This window comes from Pseudophryne corroboree, chromosome 2 (assembly GCF_028390025.1).
Source record: "Pseudophryne corroboree isolate aPseCor3 chromosome 2, aPseCor3.hap2, whole genome shotgun sequence".
NCBI classification, from domain to species: Eukaryota; Metazoa; Chordata; class Amphibia; order Anura; family Myobatrachidae; genus Pseudophryne; species Pseudophryne corroboree.
The window spans coordinates 1,052,127,029-1,052,150,074 of record NC_086445.1 but is presented as its reverse complement, the minus strand read 5'-3'; the positions used below and the strand labels follow the sequence as shown (position 1 = coordinate 1,052,150,074).

The 23,046-nt window shown below is 48.1% G+C and overlaps 1 protein-coding gene across 1 annotated transcript in view; it reads right to left on the bottom strand.

Moving 5' to 3' along the window:
- Positions 1-22,805, bottom strand: part of MAB21L3 (mab-21 like 3) — an 80,190-nt gene extending 57,385 nt beyond the window's left edge. The window contains exons 1-2 of the mRNA XM_063950570.1: positions 22,533-22,805; positions 5,880-6,020 (exon numbers count right to left, since the gene is read on the bottom strand). Coding sequence (XP_063806640.1) covers positions 5,880-6,020; positions 22,533-22,580 — 189 coding nt within the window. The 5' untranslated portion in view covers positions 22,581-22,805. The remainder of the gene's footprint in view (positions 1-5,879; positions 6,021-22,532) is intronic.
- Positions 22,806-23,046: the final 241 nt, after the last annotated feature.

Sequence of the window (23,046 nt, the reverse complement as noted above, 5' to 3'; positions counted from 1 at the left end):
TGGTGTGTTTGTATAGCTCACATAAACATGTCTAAGAACTCTGTGTCCTGTGCAGCAGGGTGTGTATCTTCTCCTGAAGAGTCTATTCCATGTACTCAGGATTGTAATATACTGTCTCAGCCTTCAGAATCCGAACCCCCATGGGTGGATTCTATTAGGGGAATGATATCCCAGATTTCATCTCGGATAGCTCATAATGAGACTGAAACACAGGTTTTGGGAAAGTCTGTTGAGGTTTTGTCGTATTCAGCTCCCACTGCCTCTTCAAAGACCCCAATTATTTACCCTAAGAAGCGCGCTCTTGCCCAGATAATGCAAGCTGACACAGATACCGACTCTGATACAGGGGACGGTGATGAGGATCTGCGGGGGGGGGGGGGGGGATGGGGGGGGGCATCCCTTGCTAAGGGGGTGCAACTCATGACTGAGGTTGAGACATTTTACACATTACTGAGAAGGTACCTGAGCAGGTTGAGGAGGCTTATTTCACTGACAATCAGAAATCCTTCCCTGCGTCTAAGGAATTAAACGCATTGTTTGAAAAATCCTGGGAAAACCCAGAGAAAAAATTCCAGATCCCCAAAAGGGTTCTCATTGCTTTTCCCTTCCCTGAGGAGGACAGGAAAAAGTGGGAAAACCCACCTGTAGTAGACGCTTCTGTGTCTAGGTTGTCTAAGAAGGTGGTTTTACCTGTCCCTGAGTCCACCGCTTTAAAAGAGCCGGCTGACCGTAAAATTGAGACTACACTCAAATCATTATACACAGCTACTGGCGTAGCGTTAAGACCCACTATTGCTTGTGCGTGGATTTTTAAAGCCATGGTAAAGTGGTCAGGCACGTTACTAGAGGACTTAGATACTATGGATAGGAGTGACATTGAATTGTTCTTACGTCACATACAGGATTCTGCAGGTTTCATGGTGGAGGCCATGAAGGACCTGGGATATCTTAATGCGAGGGCTTCTTCCATGGCTGTCTTGGCACGCAGGGGACTCTGGCTGCGCTAATGGTCTGCGGATGCGGAATCCAAGAAGAGTGTGGAGAACCTACCCTTCACAGGTTAGGCTCTGTTTGGGGAAGCGTTAGATGCGTGGATCTCCACGGCAACTGCGGGTAAGTCAACATTCCTTCCCTCAGCTGCACCACCTGCTAGGAATTCTTATCCTACATCTACAATGAAGTCCTTTCGTCTTGCGAAAGTTAAAAAGTCCAAACCCCCTTCCACATTCTTTAGAGGAGGTCGGGAGAAATCCAGAAAACCTGCACCAACAGGTTCCCAGGAACAGAAACCTGGTTCTGCTTCCTCAAAATCTTCGGCATGACGGCGGACCTCCCAGCCTGGAGATCGGGCAGGTGGGAGCAAGATTAAGAAATTTCAGTCATGTCTGGGCATCACCAGGCCTGGACCCCTGGGTACAAGATATTGTTACCCCGGGGTACAGACTGGAGTTTCAAGAACTCCCACCTCACAGGTTCTTCAAATTAGGCTTACCAGCTTTGCTGAAAAAAAAGTGCTATCCTACAGGAAGCCATTCAAAAATTGCTAAAGTTAAATGTCATTGTTCCCGTTCCACCTCACCTAACAAACAAGGGTTATTACTCAAGCCTGTTTGTGGTACCGAAACCGGATGGTTCGGTCAGGCCTATATTGAATCTAAAGTCATTGAACCCTTATTTGAGGGAATTCAAATTTAAGATAGAGTCTCTGAGAGCGGTGATCTCAGGTCTGGAGAAGGGGAAATTTCTGGTATCCCTGGATATCAAGGACGCATACCTTCACATTTCGATCTGGCCGCCTCACCAGGCTTATCTTAGATTTGCACTGCTGGACTGTCACTATCAGTCCTAGGCACTGCCATTTGGCCTCTCCACGGCACCGAGGGTGTTCATCAAGGTCATGGCAGAGATGATGCTACTCCTCCGCAAGCAGGGTATGAACATAATTCCTTATCTGGACGATCTGCTGATAAAAGCGTCTTCCAGGAAGAAGCTGTTGCAGAGCATTGCTATCTCGACTCAACTACTCCAGTATCATGGATGGATCCTGAATCTTCCAAAGTCGCATCTGGAGCCGACAAGGAGACTGTCATTCCTGGGGATGATCCTTGACACGGAAGTACAGAGGGTGTTTCTGCCGGAGGAGAAAGCATTGGGGATACAAACAATGGTCCGGGATGTCCTGAAGCCAGCCCGGGTATTGGTTCATCAGTGCATTCAACATTCACCTTCTGGGGAAGATGGTTGCCTCCTACGAGGCTCTACAGTACGGAAGATTTCATGCACGATCTTTCCAACTGGATCTCCTTGTCAGATGGTCGGGATCTCATCTTCACATGCACCAGAGGATTCGTCTGTCACCGAAAGCCAGAATCTCGCTCCTCTGAGGCTGCAAACCTCTCACCTACTAGAAGGCCGCAGGTTCGGGATTCAGAATTGGATCCTCCTAACCACGGATGCAAGTCTCAGAGGTTGGGGAGCAGTCACCCAAGGGGAAAACTTCCAAGGAAGGTGGTCAAGTCTGGAATCCATCCTTCCGATAAACATTCTGGAACTAAGGGCCGTGTACAACGGTTTTCTACAGCGGCACATCTTCTGAAAGATCAGGCCATTCAGGTTCAGTCGGACAATGTAACAACAGTGGCCTACATAAACCGACAAGGCGGATCGAAGAGCAGAGCTGCAATGTCAGAGGTAACAAGAATCATCCTCTGGGCGGAAAAGCACGTGGTGGCGCTGTCAGCAATCTTCATTCCGGGTGTGGACAACGGGGAAGCAGACTTCCTCAGCAGACACGATCTCCATCCAGGAGAGTGGGGCCTCCACTCAGAGGTGTTCACAGAGGTGACAAGTCTTTGGGGCGTACATCAAATAGACATGATGGCCTCCCACCTCAACAAGAAGCTTCTGAGGTACTGTTCAAGGTCGAGAGACCCAGAAGCAGTGGCAGTGGACACCCTGGTAAACCCGTGGGTGTTCCAGTCAGTATATGTGTTCCCCCCACTTCCACTCATCCCAAGGATTCTCAAACTATTCAAAAGAACAAGAGTTCAGGCGATCCTCATTGCTCCGGACTGGCCAAGAAGGGCTTGGTACGCGGATCTTCTGGAGTTACTGCCGGAAGATCTGAGGCCTCTTCCTCTTCGAGAGGACCTTCTGCAACAGGGGCCATTCGCTTAGCAAGACTTATCACGGCTACGTTTGATGGCATGGAGGTTGAACGCTAGATCTTAGCACGGAAGGGCATTCCGAACAAAGTTATTCCTACCCTGATACAGGCTAGGAAAGGAGTAACGTCTAAACACTACCATCAAATTTGAAAAAGTATATCTCTTGGTGTGAATCCAAGAAGTTTCCTACGGTGGAGTTTCAACTAGGGCGGTTTCTCCTCTTTCTGCAAGCAGTAGTGGATGTGGGCCTGCATTTGGGCTCCATAAAAGTCCAGATTTCGGCCTTGTCCATTTTCTTCCAGAAACAATTGGCGGTCCTCCCTGTGGTTCAGACTTTCTTGAAAGGGGTTCTGCACATCCAACCTCCCTCTGTGCCTCCTACGCACCTTGGGATCTTAATATGGTGCTGCAGTTCCTGCAGTCGGATTGGTTTGAACCTTTACAGGAGGTCGATGTCAAGTTTCTTACTTGAAAGGTGGTCATGCTATTGGCATTGGCATCTGCTAGACATATGTCGGAATTGGGGGCATTGTCCTGCAAGAGCCCCTACTTGATTTTCCATGAAGATAGAGCTGAGCTCAGGACGTGTCAGCAATTTCTTCCGAAGGTTGTGTCGGCTTTTCATATAAACCAAGCTATTGTGGTGCCAGTGGCTACTGACTCCTCAATTACCTCAAAGTCCTTGGATGTTGTGAGGGCTTTGAAGATTTATGTGAAGAGAACTTCTCGTCACAGAAAGTCGGACGCTCTGTCCTTTATGATCCAAACAAGGTTGGGTGTCCTGCTTCTAAGCAGACGATTTCTCGCTGGATCAGGTTTGCTATCCAGAATGCTTATTCTACGGCAGGATTGCCGTGTCCAAAATCTGTTAAGGCTCACTCTACTTGGAAAGTGGGTTCTTCCTGGGCGGCTGCCCGGGGTGTCACGGCTTTACAACTTTGCCGAGCGGCTACTTGGTCTGGATTGAACATGTTTGCGAAGTTTTACAAATTCAATACTTTGGCCTCTGAGGACCTAAAGTTTGGTCAATCGGTTTTGCAGGAGCCTCCGCACTCTCCCTCCCGTACTGGGAGCTTTGGTACATCCCCATGGCACTAATGTGGATCCCAGCATCCTCTAGGACGTAAGAGAAAATAGGATTTTAATTACCTACCACTAAATCCTTTTCTCGTAGTCCGTAGAGGATGCTGGGCGCCCGCCCAGCGCTTTGTTTTCCTGCAGTTGTTACTTAGTTAAGTACTGTTGTTCAGCCGTTGCTGTTGTTTCGAGCTAGTTAGCTTGGTTTGCCTTGTTTGTGTGAGCTGGTATGAATCTCACCACTGTGTATTTCTTTCTCTCGAAGTATGTCCGTCTCCTCGGGCACAGTTTCTAGACTGAGGAGGGGCATAGAGGGAGGAGCCAGCCTACACTCTCAAACTCTTAAAGTGCCCATGGCTCCCAAGGAACCAGTCTATACCCCATGGTACTAATGTGGACCCCAGCATCCTCTACGGACTACGATAAAAGTATTTACCGGTAGGTAATTAAAATCCTATTTAACAGGACAGTATCACACTAAGAGGCCGATTTATTAACATTATTTCTACTATAATAATGTGGAAAGGGGGTTTTCTGGTTTCACATTATTATAGTATCACTGAATGTATTACGGGGCGTTTTCATTAAAAACTTCTCCAAACCCTTTGTCATTTTCTTAGTAACCCACATCGCGTTCCCCCATACTTATAATGGGAAATGCAATGTGGCCGAATTTACAAAAAAAAAATACTTAAAAACCTCAGCAGTGTGCCCTGTGATAATAACGCCAGCTCCGCCCCTTAGCGTTATATATATACCGTATTAATCATGATGGGCCTGTGTGCTGCCTGACCCGGGAACCGCATAGTCCCAGCCTTCTAATGCACTTTCCAGGGGCCACTGAGTGCGTCACGTGCGAATCGCTCTCCGCAGCCCCTGGAGGACTACACTCCCCAGCATGCCTGTCTCCTCATCTTGGGTATACATTTCTGAGTATACCATTTGTTCTACTGCATTGAATAGTGATCTATCACAGATATTGTATAGCCGCCAGTTGTCCCTACTTTCCTTCCAGATACTACAGGTAAGCACCTGGAAATGTCCCTACATTGAACAACTGCACAATGAGATTCCCAGTTTCCGGTCATTATGCTGCCGGTATCTCTGATTTCCTGGGCTGTATAAATAACATACTGAAGATGAGTATATCTAACGCAACAATGTCTTCTGTTGTGAGATTGAGGCGACAGGTCATGCTGGGGTTTGTAGTGCTACAAGGTTGGATGAGACAGTATAGTGTGCCCTGGCCTTAGATATGAATTGTCACCGGTAACCACTGCACAGCGGCAGTGATGGAAAATAACCTGTATGGCTGAGAGAATGGGAATAGGTGTAAGAGAGAGAGAGCAGGTATTGTATTGCGCAGTTTGTCCATGAAATAAGCCCCTCCGCCCAAAAAAGATGCGCCATTTCTACCCATTTGCACTTACGCCACTAGACACACCCTCACTCTGCGCAATTCCTCCAGCTTGTCCTAACGTGCCGCTCCTTTCACACACAGCCATCTTGTTCCCCCAGCCTATGCTCCTCTGCGAGGCACAAGGTGAGGCACAGGATGAGGCACAAGGTGAGGCACAGAATTCCTCAGAGGAAGAAGCTGCTGTGTACCTATGCATGGATATTACTGTCTCTCACCTTCAGGTTGTCACTATGGATCCCAGAGTTGGAGATACTATGAAACCTGGAGTCCCAGAGACTGATCTGTGATGTCAGCTTCAGCATAACGCTCTGCACCTCTTCCACCATTTGGGAGATGCGACGGTGGCGGCCATCCCACTGGGACACAGATATAGAGAATAATGGGGATATAATGATGGTGCAGAACATACAGAGTAGAGAATACAGTTTATAGGGGTATATTGTATACTGGGATCCTGGAGCAGAACTCAGTGACCTGCTACTTATATTGTGTCAGAATATAGCGGATTAGCAGGAGTTTCTACTCCTAGTGGTGTGATTGGGCAGTACGGATGGTGTAATGGTGTGATTGGGCAGTACGGATGGTGTAATGGTGTGATTGGGCAGTACGGATGGTGTAATGGTGTGATTGGGCAGTACGGATGGTGTAGTGGTGTGATTGGGCAGTACGGATGGTGTAGTGGTGTGATTGGGCAGTACGGATGGTGTAATGGTGTGATTGGGCAGTATGGATGGTGTAATGGTGTGATTGGGCAGTACGGATGGTGTAATGGTGTAATTGGGCAGTACGGATGGTGTAATGGGGTGATTGGGCAGTACGGATGGTGTAATGGTCTTATTGGGCAGTGCGGATGGTGTAATGGTGTGATTGGGCAGTGCGGATGGTGTAATGTGTGATTGGGCAGTACGGATGATGTAATGGTGTGATTGGGCAGTGCGGATGATGTAATGTGTGATTGGGCAGTACGGATGGTGTAATGGTGTGATTGGGCAGTACGGATGGTGTAATGGTGTGATTGGGCAGTACGGATGGTGTAATGGTGTGATTGGGCAGTAGGGATGGTGTAATGGTGTGATTGGGCAGTACGGATGGTGTAATGGTGTGATTGGGCAGTACGGATGGTGTAATGGTGTGATTGGGCAGTAGGGATGGTGTAATGGTGTGATTGGGCAGTACGGATGGTGTAGTGGTGTGATTGGGCAGTACGGATGGTGTAGTGGTGTGATTGGGCAGTACGGATGGTGTAGTGGTGTGATTGGGCAGTACGGATGGTGTAGTGGTGTGATTGGGCAGTACGGATGGTGTAATGGTGTGATTGGGCAGTACGGATGGTGTAATGGTGTGATTCTGCAGTACGGATGGTGTAATGGTGTGACTACGCAGTACGGATGGTGTAATTGGGCAGTACGGATGGTGTAATGGTGTGACTGGGCAGTACGGATGGTGTAATGGTGTGATTGGGCAGTACGGATGGTGTAATGGTTAGCATTATTGCCTCACAGCACTGACGTCATGGGTTCGATTCCCAGCATGGCCCTAACTGTGTGAAGTTTGTATATTCTCCCCGTGCTTGCGTGCGTTTCCTCCGAGTGCTGCGGTTTCTTCCCACAAACCAAAAATATACTGGTAGGTTAATTGGCTCCCAACAAATAAATAAATAAATTAACCCTAGTGTGAATGTGTCTGTGTGTACATGTGCTAGGGAATATAGAGTGTAAGCTCCACTGGGGCAGGGACTGATGTGAATGGCCAAATATTCTCTGTAAAGCGCGGTGGAATATGTGTGCGCTATATAAATATCTGGTAATTAAAAAATAATAGTAGATAGTTGGGCGAATGACAGTCAGGTAGGGATGGTTAGTAGGTAGTTGGGTGGATGACAGTCAGGTACAGTAGGTTAGTAGATAGTTAGGCAGATGGCAATCAGGTAGGTAGGTTAGTAGATAGGCAGATGTGAGTCAGGTAGTTAGGTTAGTAAATAGTTGGGCAGATGACAGTCAGGTAGGGTAAGTTAGTAGGTAGTTGGGCGGATGACAGTCAGGTAGGGTAGGTTAGTAGATAGTTGGGAGGATGACAGTCAGGTAGGATAGGTTAGTAGATAAGTAGATGGCAGTCAGGTAGGATAGGTTAGTATGTGTTTGGGCAGATGTCAAATGGAGAGGGTAGGTTAGTAGATAGTTGGGCGGATGACAGTCAGGTAGGGTAGGTTAGTAGGTAGTTGGGCGGATGACATGTAGGGTAGGTTAGTAGATAGTTGGATGGATGACAGTCAGTTAAGGTAGGTTAGTAGGTAGTTGGGTGGATGACAGTCAGTGAGGGTGGATTAGTAGGTAGTTGGGTGGATGACAGTCAGGTAGGATAGGTAAGTAGGTAGTTGGGTGGCTGAGAGTCAGGGATGGTAGGTTAGTAGATAGTTGGGTGGATGACAGTCAGGTAGCGTAGGTTAGTAGATAGTTGGGAGGATAACAGTCAGGTAGCCTAGGTTAGTATGTATTTCGGCAGATGGCAGTCAGGTACAGTAGGTTAGTAGATAGTTAGGCAGATGGCAGTCAGGTATGGTAGGTTAGTAGATAGGCAGATGGCAGTCAGGTAGGATAGGTTAGTATGTATTTGGGCAGATGTCAGATGGGGACGGTAGGTTAGCAGGTAGTTGGGTGGATGACAGTCAGGTAGGATAGGTCAGTAGATAGTTGGGTGGATGACAGTCAGGTAGGGTAGGTAGTAGGTAGTTGAGTGGATGACAGTCAGGTAGGGTAGGTTAGTAGGTAGTTTGGCAGATGACAGTCAGGGAGGGTAGGTTAGTATTTGGGTCGATGACAGGTAGGGTAGGTTAGTAGATAGTTGTGTGGATGACAGTCAGGGATAGTAGGTTAGTAGATAGGCAGATGGCAGTCAGGTAGGATAGGTTAGTAGATAGTTGGGCGGATGACAGTCAGGTAGGTAGGTTAGTAGTTGGGTGGACGAAAGTCAGGTAGGTAGGTTAGTAGTTGGTTGGGTGGATGACAGGTAGGGTAGGTTAGTAAGTTGTTGGGCGGATGACAGTCAGGTAGGTAGGTTAGTAGATAGTTGGGTGGATGACAGGTACGTAGGTTAGTAGATAGTTGGGTGGATGACAGTCAGGTACGGTAGGTTAGTAAAAAGTTAGGCAGATGTCAGTCAGGTATGGTAGAATAGTAGATAGGCAGATGGCAGTCAGGTAGTTAGGTTAGTAAGTAGTTGGGCGGATGATTGTCAGGTAGGTAGGTTAGTAGATAGTTGGGTGGATGACAGTTAGGATAGGTTAGTAGTTAGTTGGGTGGATGAAAGTCAGGTAGGATAGGTTAGTAGATAGTTGGGCGGATGACTGTCAGAAAGGGTAGGTTAGGAGATAGTTTGGCGGATCATAGTCGGGTATGGTAGGTTAGTAGATAGTTTGGTGGATGACAGGTAGGGTAGGTTAGTAGATAGTTGGGTGGATGACATTCAGGTATGGTAGGTTAGTAGATAGTTGGTTGTCATGACAGGTAGGGTAGGTTAGTAGACAGTTGGGTGGATGACAGGTATGGTAGGTTAGTAGATAGTTTGATGGATGACAGTCAGGGAGGGTAGGTTAGTAAAGAGTTGGGTGGAAGACAGTCAGGTATAGTAGGTTAGTAGATAGTTGGATGGAGGACAGGTAGGATAGGTTAGTAGTTAGTTGGGTGGATGACAGGTAGGATAGGTTAGTAGACAGATGGGTGGATGACAGTCAGGTAGGATAGATTAGTAGGTAGTTGGGTGGATGACAGGTAGGGTAGGTTAGTAGATAGTTGGGCGGATGACTGTCAGGTAGGGTAGAGTAGTAGATAGTTGGGCGGATGACAGGTAGGGTAGGTTAGTAGATAGTTGGGTGTCATGACAGGTAAGGTAGGTTAGTAGATAGTTGGGTGGATGACAGGTATGGTAGGTTAGTAGTTTGATGGATGACAGTTAGGTAGGGTAGGTTAGTAGGTAGTTGAGTGGATGACAGTCAGGGAGGGTAGGTTAGTAGATATTTGGGTGGATGACAGTCAGGTAGGCTAGGTTAGTAGATGGGTTGATAACAGTCAGGTAGAGTAGGTTAGTATGTATTTGGGCAGATGGCAGTCAGGTACGGTAGGTTAGTTATAGTTAGGCAGATGGCAGTCAGGTAGGATAGGTTAGTAGATAGTTGGGCGGATGACAGTCAGGGATGGTAGGTTAGTAGATAGTTAGGAGGATGACAGGTAGGGTAAGTTAGTATGTATTTGGGCAGATGTCAGATGGGGATGGTAGGTTAGCAGGCAGTTGGGTGGATGACAGTCAGGTAGAAGAGGTTAGTACATAGTTGGCGGATGGCAGACGGGGAGGGTAGGTTAGTAGGTAGTTGGGTGGATGACAGGTATGGTAGATTAGTAGATAGTTGGATGGATGACAATCAGGTAGGGTAGGTTAGTAGGTAGTTGAGTGGATGATAGTCATGGAGGGTAGGTTAGTAGTTGGGTGGATGACAGTCAGGTAGGGTAGGTTAGTAGATAGTTGGGTGGATAACAGTAAGGTAGGGTAGGTTAGTATGTATTTGGGCAGATGGCAGTCAGATACAGTAGGTTAGTTTATAGTTAGGCAGATGGCAGTCAGGTAGGGTAGGTTAGTATATTGTTGGGTGGATGACAATCAGGAATGGTAGGTTAGTAGATAGTTGGTTGGATGACAGACGGGAGGGAGGTTAGTATAGGGCTGGGTTATAGACAGGAGGTAATTAGCTGCCAGATGACAGACAGGAGGGAGGTTAGTATAGGGCTGGGCTATAGTCAGGAGGTAATTAGCTGCCAGATGACAGATGGGAGGGAGGTTAGTACAGGGCTGGGCTATAGACAGGAAGTGAGTAGCTGCAAGATGATAGACGGGAGGGAGGTTAGTATAGGGCTGGGTTATAGACAGGAGGTAAGTAGCTGCTAGGTGAGAGACGGGAGGAAGGTTAGTATAGGGCTAGGTTATAGACAGGAGGTAAGTAGGTGCCAGATGACAGCCGGAAGGGAGGATAGTATAGGGCTGGGTTATAGAAAGGTGGTAAGTAGCTGCCAGATGACAGATGGTAGGGAAGTTAGTATAAGGATGGAGGTTAGTATAGGACTGGGCTATAGACAGGGGGTAATTAGCTGCCAGATGACAGAGGGGAGGGAGGTTAGTATAGGGATGGAGGTTAGTATAGGGCTGGGCTATAGACAGGGGGTAATTAGCTGCCAGATGACAGACGGGAGGAAGGTTAGTAGGTAGTTAGGCGGATGACAGTCAGCGATGGTAGGTTAGTAGGTAGTTGGGTGGATGACAGTAAGGGATGGTAGGTTAGTAGATAGTTGGGTGGATGACAGTCAGGTAGGGTAGGTTAGTAGATAGTTGGGTGGATGACAGTAAAGTAGGGTAGGTTAGTAGGTAGTTGGGTGGATGACAGAAAGGTAGGGTAGGTTAGTAGGTAGTTGGGTGGATGACAGTCAGGTAGGGTAGGTTAGTAGATAGTTGGGTGGATGAAAGTCAGGTAGGGTAGGTTAGTAGGTAGTTGGGTGGATGACAGTCAGGTAGGGTAGGTTAGTAGGTAGTTGGGTGGATGACAGAAAGGTAGGGTAGGTTAGTAGGTAGCTGGGTGGATGACAGTCAGGTAGGGTAGGTTAGTAGATAGTTGGGTGGATGACAGTAAGGTAGGGTAGGTTAGTAGGTAGTTGGGTGGATGACAGTCAGGTAGGGTAGGTTAGTAGGTAGTTGGGTGGATGACAGTCAGGTAGGGTAAGTTAGTAGATAGTTGGGTGGATGACAGTAAGGTAGGGTAGGTTAGTAGGTAGTTAGGTGGATGACAGTCAGGTAAGGTAGGTTAGTAGGTAGTTGGGTGGATGACAGTCAGGGATGGTATGTTAGTAGGTATTTGGGTGGATGATAGAAAGGTAGGGTAGGTAGTTGGGTGGATGACAGTCAGGGAGGGAAGGTTAGTAGGTAGTTGGGTGGATGACAGAAAGGTAGGGTAGGTTAGTAGGTAGTTGGGTGGATGACAGTCAGGTAGGGTAGGTTAGTAGATAGTTGGGTGGATGACAGTAAGGTAAGGTAGGTTTGTAGGTAGTTGGGTGGATGACAGTCAGGGATGGTATGTTAGTAGGTATTTGAGTGGATGACAGAAAGGTAGGTTAGTAGGTAGTTGGGTGGATGATAGTCAGGGAGGGTAGGTTAGTAGGTAGTTGGGCGGATGACAGGTAGGGTAGGTTAGTAGATAGTTGGATGGATGACAGTCAGTTAGGGTAGGTTAGTAGGTAGTTGGGTGGATGACAGTCAGTGAGGGTGGATTAGTAGGTAATTGGGTGGATGACAGTCAGGTAGGATAGGTTAGTAGATAGTTGGGCGGATGACAGTCAGGTAGGTAGGTTAGTAGTTGGGTGGACGAAAGTCAGGTAGGTAGGTTAGTAGTTGGTTGGGTGGATGACAGGTAGGGTAGGTTAGTAAGTTGTTGGGCGGATGACAGTCAGGTAGGTAGGTTAGTAGATAGTTGGGTGGATGACAGGTACGTAGGTTAGTAGATAGTTGGGTGGATGACAGTCAGGTACGGTAGGTTAGTAAAAAGTTAGGCAGATGTCAGTCAGGTATGGTAGAATAGTAGATAGGCAGATGGCAGTCAGGTAGTTAGGTTAGTAAGTAGTTGGGCGGATGATTGTCAGGTAGGTAGGTTAGTAGATAGTTGGGTGGATGACAGTTAGGATAGGTTAGTAGTTAGTTGGGTGGATGAAAGTCAGGTAGGATAGGTTAGTAGATAGTTGGGCGGATGACTGTCAGAAAGGGTAGGTTAGGAGATAGTTTGGCGGATCATAGTCAGGTATGGTAGGTTAGTAGATAGTTGGGTGGATGACAGGTAGGGTAGGTTAGTAGATAGTTGGGTGGATGACATTCAGGTATGGTAGGTTAGTAGATAGTTGGTTGTCATGACAGGTAGGGTAGGTTAGTAGATAGTTGGGTGGATGACAGGTATGGTAGGTTAGTAGATAGTTTGATGGATGACAGTCAGGGAGGGTAGGTTAGTAGAGAGTTGGGTGGAAGACAGTCAGGTATGGTAGGTTAGTAGATAGTTGGATGGAGGACAGGTAGGATAGGTTAGTAGTTAGTTGGGTGGATGACAGGTAGGATAGGTTAGTAGACAGATGGGTGGATGACAGTCAGGTAGGATAGATTAGTAGGTAGTTGGGTGGATGACAGTTAGGATAGGTTAGTAGTTAGTTGGGTGGATGAAAGTCAGGTAGGATAGGTTAGTAGATAGTTGGGCGGATGACTGTCAGAAAGGGTAGGTTAGGAGATAGTTTGGCGGATCATAGTCAGGTATGGTAGGTTAGTAGATAGTTGGGTGGATGACAGGTAGGGTAGGTTAGTAGATAGTTGGGTGGATGACATTCAGGTATGGTAGGTTAGTAGATAGTTGGTTGTCATGACAGGTAGGGTAGGTTAGTAGATAGTTGGGTGGATGACAGGTATGGTAGGTTAGTAGATAGTTTGATGGATGACAGTCAGGGAGGGTAGGTTAGTAGAGAGTTGGGTGGAAGACAGTCAGGTATGGTAGGTTAGTAGATAGTTGGATGGAGGACAGGTAGGATAGGTTAGTAGTTAGTTGGGTGGATGACAGGTAGGATAGGTTAGTAGACAGATGGGTGGATGACAGTCAGGTAGGATAGATTAGTAGGTAGTTGGGTGGATGACAGGTAGGGTAGGTTAGTAGATAGTTGGGCGGATGACTGTCAGTTAGGGTAGAGTAGTAGATAGTTGGGCGGATGACAGGTAGGGTAGGATAGTAGATAGTTGGGTGTCATGACAGGTAAGGTAGGTTAGTAGATAGTTGGGTGGATGACAGGTATGGTAGGTTAGTAGTTTGATGGATGACAGTTAGGTAGGGTAGGTTAGTAGGTAGTTGAGTGGATGACAGTCAGGGAGGGTAGGTTAGTAGATATTTGGGTGGATGACAGTCAGGTAGGCTAGGTTAGTAGATGGGTTGATAACAGTCAGGTAGAGTAGGTTAGTATGTATTTGGGCAGATGGCAGTCAGGTACGGTAGTTTAGTTATAGTTAGGCAGATGGCAGTCAGGTAGGATAGGTTAGTAGATAGTTGGGCGGATGACAGTCAGGGATGGTAGGTTAGTAGATAGTTAGGAGGATGACAGGTAGGGTAAGTTAGTATGTATTTGGGCAGATGTCAGATGGGGATGGTAGGTTAGCAGGCAGTTGGGTGGATGACAGTCAGGTAGAAGAGGTTAGTACATAGTTGTCGGATGGCAGACGGGGAGGGTAGGTTAGTAGGTAGTTGGGTGGATGACAGGTATGGTAGATTAGTAGATAGTTGGGTGGATGACAATCAGGTAGGGTAGGTTAGTAGGTAGTTGAGTGGATGATAGTCATGGAGGGTAGGTTAGTAGTTGGGTGGATGACAGTCAGGTAGGGTAGGTTAGTAGATAGTTGGGTGGATGACAGTAAAGTAGGGTAGGTTAGTAGATAGTTGGGTGGATGACAGAAAGGTAGGGTAGGTTAGTAGGTAGTTGGGTGGATGACAATCAGGTAGGGTAGGTTAGTAGGTAGTTGAGTGGATGATAGTCATGGAGGGTAGGTTAGTAGTTGGGTGGATGACAGTCAGGTAGGGTAGGTTAGTAGATAGTTGGGTGGATAACAGTAAGGTAGGGTAGGTTAGTATGTATTTGGGCAGATGGCAGTCAGATACAGTAGGTTAGTTTATAGTTAGGCAGATGGCAGTCAGGTAGGATAGGTTAGTAAATAGTTGGGTGGATGAAATTCAGGTAGGTAGGTTAGTATATTGTTGGGTGGATGACAATCAGGAATGGTAGGTTAGTAGATAGTTGGTTGGATGACAGACGGGAGGGAGGTTAGTATAGGGCTGGGTTATAGACAGGAGGTAATTAGCTGCCAGATGACAGACAGGAGGGAGGTTAGTATAGGGCTGGGCTATAGACAGGAGGTAATTAGCTGCCAGATGACAGATGGGAGGGAGGTTAGTACAGGGCTGGGCTATAGACAGGAAGTGAGTAGCTGCAAGATGATAGACGGGAGGGAGGTTAGTATAGGGCTGGGTTATAGACAGGAGGTAAGTAGCTGCTAGGTGAGAGACGGGAGGGAGGTTAGTATAGGGCTAGGTTATAGACAGGAGGTAAGTAGGTGCCAGATGACAGACGGTAGGGAGGTTAGTATAGGGCTGGGCTATAGACAGGAGGTAAGTAGCTGCCAGATGACAGCCGGAAGGGAGGATAGTATAGGGCTGGGTTATAGACAGGTGGTAAGTAGCTGCCAGATGACAGATGGTAGGGAAGTTAGTATAGGGATGGAGGTTAGTATAGGGTTGGGCTATAGACAGGGGGTAATTAGCTGCCAGATGACAGACGGGAGGGAGGTTAGTATAGGGATGGAGGTTAGTATAGGGCTGGGCTATAGACAGGGGGTAATTAGCTGCCAGATGACAGACGGGAGGAAGGTTAGTAGGTAGTTAGGTGGATGACAGTCAGCGATGGTAGGTTAGTAGGTAGTTGGGTGGATGACAGTCAGGGATGGTAGGTTAGTAGATAGTTGGGTGGATGACAGTAAAGTAGGGTAGGTTAGTAGATAGTTGGGTGGATGACAGAAAGGTAGGGTAGGTTAGTAGGTAGTTGGGTGGATGACAGTCAGGTAGGGTAGGTTAGTAGATAGTTGGGTGGATGACAGTCAGGTAGGGTAGGTTAGTAGGTAGTTGGGTGGATGACAGTCAGGTAGGCTAGGTTAGTAGGTAGTTGGGTGGATGACAGAAAGGTAGGGTAGGTTAGTAGGTAGTTGGGTGGATGACAGTCAGGTAGGGTAGGTTAGTAGATAGTTGGGTGGATGACAGTAAGGTAGGGTAGGTTAGTAGGTAGTTGGGTGGATGACAGTCAGGTAGGGTAGGTTAGTAGGTAGTTGGGTGGATGACAGTCAGGTAGGGTTAGTTAGTAGGTAGTTGGGTGGATGACAGAAAGGTAGGGTAGGTTAGTAGGTAGTTGGGTGGATGACAGTCAGGTAGGGTAGGTTAGTAGATAGTTGGGTGGATGACAGTAAGGTAGGGAATGTTAGTAGGTAGTTGGGTGGATGACAGTCAGGTAAGGTAGGTTAGTAGGTAGTTGGGTGGATGACAGTCAGGGATGGTATGTTAGTAGGTATTTGGGTGGATGGTAGAAAGGTAGGGTAGGTAGTTGGGTGGATGACAGTCAGGGAGGGTAGGTTAGTAGGTAGTTGGGTGGATGACAGTCAGGGAGGGTAGGTTAGTAGGTAGTTGGGTGGATGACAGAAAGGTAGGGTAGGTTAGTAGGTAGTTGGGTGGATGACAGTCAGGTAGGGTAGGTTAGTAGATAGTTGGGTGGATGACAGTAAGGTAGGGTAGGTTAGTAGGTAGTTGGGTGGATGACAATCAGGTAAGGTAGGTTTGTAGGTAGTTGGGTGGATGACAGTCAGGGATGGTATGTTAGTAGGTATTTGGGTGGATGACAGAAAGGTAGGTTAGTAGGTAGTTGGGTGGATGATAGTCAGGGAGGGTAGGTTAGTAGGTAGTTGGGTGGATGACAGTCAGGGAGGGTAGGTTAGTAGGTAGTTGGGTGGATGACAGAAAGGTAGGGTAGGTTAGTAGGTAGTTGGGTGGATGACAGTCAGGTAGGGTTGGTTTATAGATAGTTGGGTGGATGACAGTCAGGTAGGGTAGGTTAGTAGGTAGTTGGGTGGATAACAGTAAGGTAGGGTAGGTTAGTAGGTAGTTGGGTGGATGACAGTCAGGGAGGGTAGGTTAGTAGATAGTTGGCTGGATGACAGTCAGAGAGGGTAGATTAGTAAGTAATTGGGTGGATGACAGATGGGAGGGAGGTTAGTATAAGTCTGAGCTATAGACAGGAGGTAAGTAGCTGCCAGATGACAGATGGGAGGGAGGTTAGTATAGGGCTGGGCTATAGACAGGAGGTAAGTAGCTGCCAGATGGGAAGGAGGTTAGTATAGAGCTGAGTTATAGACAGGAGGTACTGTAAGTAGTTGCCAGAAGACAGACGGAACGGAGGTTAGTATAGGGCTGGGTTATAGACAGGAGGTAAGTAGCTGCCAGATGACAGATGGGAGGGAGGTTAGTACAGGGCTGGGCTATAGACAGGAGGTAAGTAGCTGTCAGATGATAGATGGGAGGGAGGTTAGTATGGGGCTGGGCTATAGACACGGGGTAAGTAGCTGCCAGATGACACATGGGAGGGAGGTTAGTATAGGGCTGGGTTATAGACAGGAGGTAAGTAGCTTGTCAGATGACAGACGGGAGGGAGGTTAGTATAGTGCTGGGTTATAGAGAGGAGGTAAGTAGCTGCCAGATGACAGATGGGAGGGAGGTTAGTATAGGGCTGGGTTATAGATAGGAGGTAAGTAGCTGCCAGATGACACATGGGAGGGAGGTTAGTATAGGGCTGGGTTATAGACAGGAGGTAAGTAGCTGCCAGATGACACATGGGAGGGAGGTTAGTATAGGGCTGGGTTATAGACAGGAGATAAGTAGCTTGTCAGATGACAGACAGGAGGGAGGTTAGTATAGTGCTTGGTTATAGAGAGGAGGTAAGTAGCTGCCAGATGCCAGACGGGAGGGAGGTTAGTATAGGGCTGGGATATAGAGAGGAGGTAAGTATCTGACATATGACAGACGGGAGGGAGGTTAGTATAGGGCTGGGTTATAGAGAGGAGGTACGTAGCTGACAGATGACAGACGGGAGGGAGGTTAGTATAGGGCTGGGTTATAGACAGGAGGTAAGTAGCTGCTAGATGACAGACGGGAGGGAGGTTAGTATAGGGCTGGGTTATAGACAGGAGGTAAGTAGCTGTCAGATGACAGACGGGAGGGAGGTTAGTATAGGGCTGGGTTATAGATAGGGGGTAAGTAGCTGTCAGATGAGAGACGGGAGGGAGGTTAGTGTAGGGCTTGGTTATAGAGAGGAGGTAAGTAGCTGTCAGATGACAGATGGGAGGGAGGTTAGTATGGGGCTGGGTTATAGACAGGAGGTAAGTAGCTGCCAGATGACAGATGGGAGGGAGGTTAGTATAGGGCTGGGTTATAGACAGGAGGTAAGTATCTGACAGATGACAGATGGGAGGAAGTTTAGTATAGGGCTAGGTTATAGACAGGAGGTAAGTAGCTGCTAGATGACAGACGGGAGGGAGGTTAGTATAGGGCTGGGTTATAGACAGGAGGTAAGTATCTGACAGATGACAGACGGGAGGGAGGTTAGTATAGGGCTGGGTTATAGACAGGAGGTAAGTAGCTGCTAGATGACAGACGGGAGGGAGGTTGGTATAGGGCTGGGTTATAGACAGGAGGTAAGTAGCTGACAGATGACAGACGGGAGGGAGGTTAGTATAGGGCTGGGTTATAGACAGGAGGTAAGTAGCTGCTAGATGACAGATGGGAGAGAGGTTAGTATAGGGCTGGGTTATAGACAGGGGGTAAGTAGCTGACAGATGACAGACGGGAGGGAGGTTAGTATAGGGCTGGGTTATAGACAGGAGGTAAGTAGCTGCTAGATGACAGACGGGAGGGAGGTTAGTATAGGGCTGGGTTATAGACAGGAGGTAAGTAGCTGACAGATGACAGACGGGAGGGAGGTTAGTATAGGGCTGGGTTATAGACAGGAGGTAAGTAGCTGCTAGATGACAGATGGGAGAGAGGTTAGTATAGGGCTGGGTTATAGACAGGAGGTAAGTAGCTGTCAGATGACAGACGGGAGGGAGGTTAGTTTAGGGCTGGGTTATAGACAGGGGGTAAGTAGCTGTCAGATGAGAGACAGGAGGGAGGTTAGTATAGGGCTGGGTTATAGACAGGAGGTAAGTATCTGACAGATGACAGACGGGAGGGAGGTTAGTATAGGGCTGGGTTATAGACAGGAGGTAAGTAGCTGCTAGATGACAGACGGGAGGGAGGTTGGTATAGGGCTGGGTTATAGACAGGAGGTAAGTAGCTGACAGATGACAGACGGGAGGGAGGTTAGTATAGGGCTGGGTTATAGACAGGAGGTAAGTAGCTGCTAGATGACAGATGGGAGAGAGGTTAGTATAGGGCTGGGTTATAGACAGGGGGTAAGTAGCTGACAGATGACAGACGGGAGGGAGGTTAGTATAGGGCTGGGTTATAGACAGGAGGTAAGTAGCTGCTAGATGACAGACGGGAGGGAGGTTAGTATAGGGCTGGGTTATAGACAGGAGGTAAGTAGTTGCCAGATGAAAGACGGGAGGGAGGTTAGTATAGGGCTGGGTTATAGACAGGAGGTAAGTAGCTGCTAGATGACAGATGGGAGAGAGGTTAGTATAGGGCTGGGTTATAGACAGGAGGTAAGTAGCTGTCAGATGACAGACGGGAGGGAGGTTAGTTTAGGGCTGGGTTATAGACAGGGGGTAAGTAGCTGTCAGATGAGAGACAGGAGGGAGGTTAGTATAGGGCTGGGTTATAGACAGGAGGTAAGTATCTGACAGATGACAGACGGGAGGGAGGTTAGTATAGGGCTGGGTTATAGACAGGAGGTAAGTAGCTGCTAGATGACAGACGGGAGGGAGGTTGGTATAGGGCTGGGTTATAGACAGGAGGTAAGTAGCTGACAGATGACAGACGGGAGGGAGGTTAGTATAGGGCTGGGTTATAGACAGGAGGTAAGTAGCTGCTAGATGACAGATGGGAGAGAGGTTAGTATAGGGCTGGGTTATAGACAGGGGGTAAGTAGCTGACAGATGACAGACGGGAGGGAGGTTAGTATAGGGCTGGGTTATAGACAGGAGGTAAGTAGCTGCTAGATGACAGACGGGAGGGAGGTTAGTATAGGGCTGGGTTATAGACAGGAGGTAAGTAGTTGCCAGATGAAAGACGGGAGGGAGGTTAGTATAGGGCTGGGTTATAGACAGGAGGTAAGTAGCTGCTAGATGACAGATGGGAGAGAGGTTAGTATAGGGCTGGGTTATAGACAGGGGGTAAGTAGCTGACAGATGACAGACGGGAGGGAGGTTAGTATAGGGCTGGGTTATAGACAGGAGGTAAGAAGCTGCTAGATGACAGACGGGAGGGAGGCTAGTATAGGGCTGGGTTATAGACAGGAGGTAAGTAGTTGCCAGATGACAGACGGGAGGGAGATTAGTATAGGACTGGGTTATAGACGGGGTAAGTAGCTGTCAGATGACAGATGGGAGGGAAGTTAGTATAGGGCTGGGTTATAGACAGGAGGTAAGTAGCTGCCAGATGACAGATGGGAGAGAGATTAGTATAGGGCTGGGTTATAGACAGGAGGTAAGTAGCTGTCAGATGACAGAAGGGAGGGAGGTTAGTATAGGGCTTGGTTATAGACAAGAGGTAAGTAGCTGTCAGATGACAGACGGGAGTGAGGTTCATATGGGGATGGAGGTTAGTATAGGGCTGGGTTATAGACAGGAGGTAAGTAGCTGTCAGATGACAGACGGGAGGGAGGTTAGTATAGGGCTGAGTTATAGACAGGAGGTAAGTAGCTGCCAGATGACAGACGGGAGGGAGGTTAGTATAGGGCCTGGTTATAGACAGGAGGTAAGTAGCTGTCAGATGACAGACGGGAGGGAAGTTAGTATAGGGCTGGGTTATAGACAGGAGGTAAGTAGCTGCCAGATGGCAGATGGGAGGGAGGTTAGTATAGGGCTGGGTTATAGACAGGAGGCAAGTAGATGACAGATGGGAGGGAGGTTAGTATAGAGCTGGGTTATAGACAGGAGGTAAGTATCTGACAGACTGGAGGGAGGTTAGTATAGGGCTGGGTTATAGACAGGAGGTAAGTAGCTGACAGGTGACAGACGGGAGGGAGGTTAGTATAGGGCTGGGTTATAGACAGGAGGTAAGTAGCTGACAGATGACAGACGGGAGGGAGGTTAGTATAGGGCTGGGTTATAGACAGGAGGTAAGTAGATGACAGATGGGAGAGAGGTTAGTATAGGGCTGGGTTATAGACAGGAGGTAAGTAGATGACAGATGGGAGAGAGGTTAGTATAGGGCTGGGCTATAGACAGGAGGTAAGTAGATGACAGATTGGAGAGAGGTTAGTATAGGGCTGGGTTATAGACAGGAGGTAAGTATCTGACAGATGACAGACGGGAGGGAGGTTAGTATAGGGCTGGGTTATAGACAGGAGGTAAGTATCTGACAGACCGGAGGGAGGTTAGTATAGGGCTGGGTTATAGACTGGAGGTAAGTAGCTGACAGATGACAGACGGGAGGGAGGTTAGTATAGGGCTCGGTTATAGACAGGAGGTAAGTAGCTGCTAGATGACAGACGGGAGGGAGGTTAGTATAGGGCTGGGTTATAGACAGTAGGTAAGTAGCTGACAGATGACAGACGGGAGGGAGGTTAGTATAGGGCTGGGTTATAGACAGGAGGTAAGTAGCTGCTAGATGACAGATGGGAGAGAGGTTAGTATAGGGCTGGGTTATAGACAGGGGGTAAGTAAATGACAGATGACAGACGGGAGGGAGGTTAGTATAGGGCTGGGTTATAGACAGGAGGTAAGTAGCTGACAGATGACAGACGGGAGGGAGGTTAGTATAGGGCTGGGCTATAGACAGGAGGTAAGTAGCTGCTAGATGACAGATGGGAGAGAGATTAGTATAGGGCTGGGTTATAGACAGGAGGTAAGTAGCTGTCAGATGACAGAAGGGAGGGAGGTTAGTATAGGGCTTGGTTATAGACAGGAGGTAAGTAGCTGTCAGATGACAGACGGGAGGGAGGTTCGTATGGGGATGGAGGTTAGTATAGGGCTGGGTTATAGACAGGAGGTAAGTAGCTGCCAGATGACAGATGGGAGGGAGGTTAGTATAGGGCTGGGTTATAGACAGGAGGTAAGTAGCTGACAGATGACAGACGGGAGGGAGGTTAGTATAGGGCTGGGTTATAGACAGGAGGTAAGTAGCTGACAGATGACAGACGGGAGGGAGGTTAGTATAGGGCTGGGTTATAGACAGGAGGTAAGTAGATGACAGATGGGAGAGAGGTTAGTATAGGGCTGGGTTATAGATAGGAGGTAAGTAGATGACAGATGGGAGAGAGGTTAGTATAGGGCTGGGCTATAGACAGGAGGTAAGTAGATGACAGATGGGAGGTAAGTTAGCATAGGGCTGGGTTATAGACAGGAGGTAAGTATCTGACAGACGGAAGGGAGGTTAGTATAGGGCTGGGTTATAGACAGGAGGTAAGTAGCTGACAGTTGACAGACGGGAGGGAGGTTAGTATAGGGCTGGGTTATAGACAGGAGGTAAGTAGCTGACAGATGACAGACGGGAGGGAGGTTAGTATAGGGCTGGGTTATAGACAGGAGGTAAGTAGATGACAGATGACAGACGGGAGGGAGGTTAGTATAGGGCTGGGTTATAGACAGGGGGTAAGTAGCTGCCAGATGACAGATGGGAGGTAGGTTAGTATAGGGCTGGGTTATAGACAGGAGGTAAGTAGATGACAGATGGGAGGTAGGTTAGTATAGGGCTGGGTTATAGACAGGAGGTAAGTAGATGACAGATGGGAGGTAGGTTAGTATAGGGGTGAGAGATGGAGGAAACCCCTATAACCAGCGATGCTGGAACCTTCTGGTGATTATTAAGCTCTATTGTCCTGTATGTGATTCAGGAAATGTTTACAGTAGAAATCAGGGCAATTGTCTTTTATACTACCCGGCATGCAGACCAATCCCAGCAAGCGCTCACTCAGTGCCCACCCACTGCGACATGCACAGGATAAAAGTGTCTTGTGGCCATTTGACTGCGCCCAGCTTCCCAAATCCACACTTCTAAATCTGCAGCATCCCTGGCCCAGCGTGTGACACACAGACCCACAACACACACACACACATTGTACCGTATTCAGGAGGAAGTTGTGCAGCTCTTCCTCAGTGACCCTCTGCATCTCCTCGTCCAGCCCTGGCAGCGCCACAAGTGCCCTATAAGTGCCCCCTCCCAGGCACAGAGCTGAGAGACGTGTGTGAAAGCAATGTCAGGCCGCCTCTCCCTGTGTTCCAGCTTGTTGACATTACACCGCCCTTGTCCTATCAATTGTCTGCTCTTTACTGTAAACAGGGTGTTATCCGGCCACATCACACTCTAATTACCCCCCTCCTCCTATAGATCCTTAGTGCTGAGTGCTCCCTCACGCTCTGATGAGCGCACATTATATACAGGACCCGAGTAGCCATAGGCTGGATGGGGCTATATAGGCTGGATGGGGCTACACAGGCTGGATGGGGCTATATAGGCTGGATGGGGCTACACAGGCTGGATGGGGCTATATAGGCTGGATGGGGCTACACAGGCTGGATGGGGCTATATAGGCTGGATGGGGCTACACAGGCTGGATGGGGCTATATAGGCTGGAT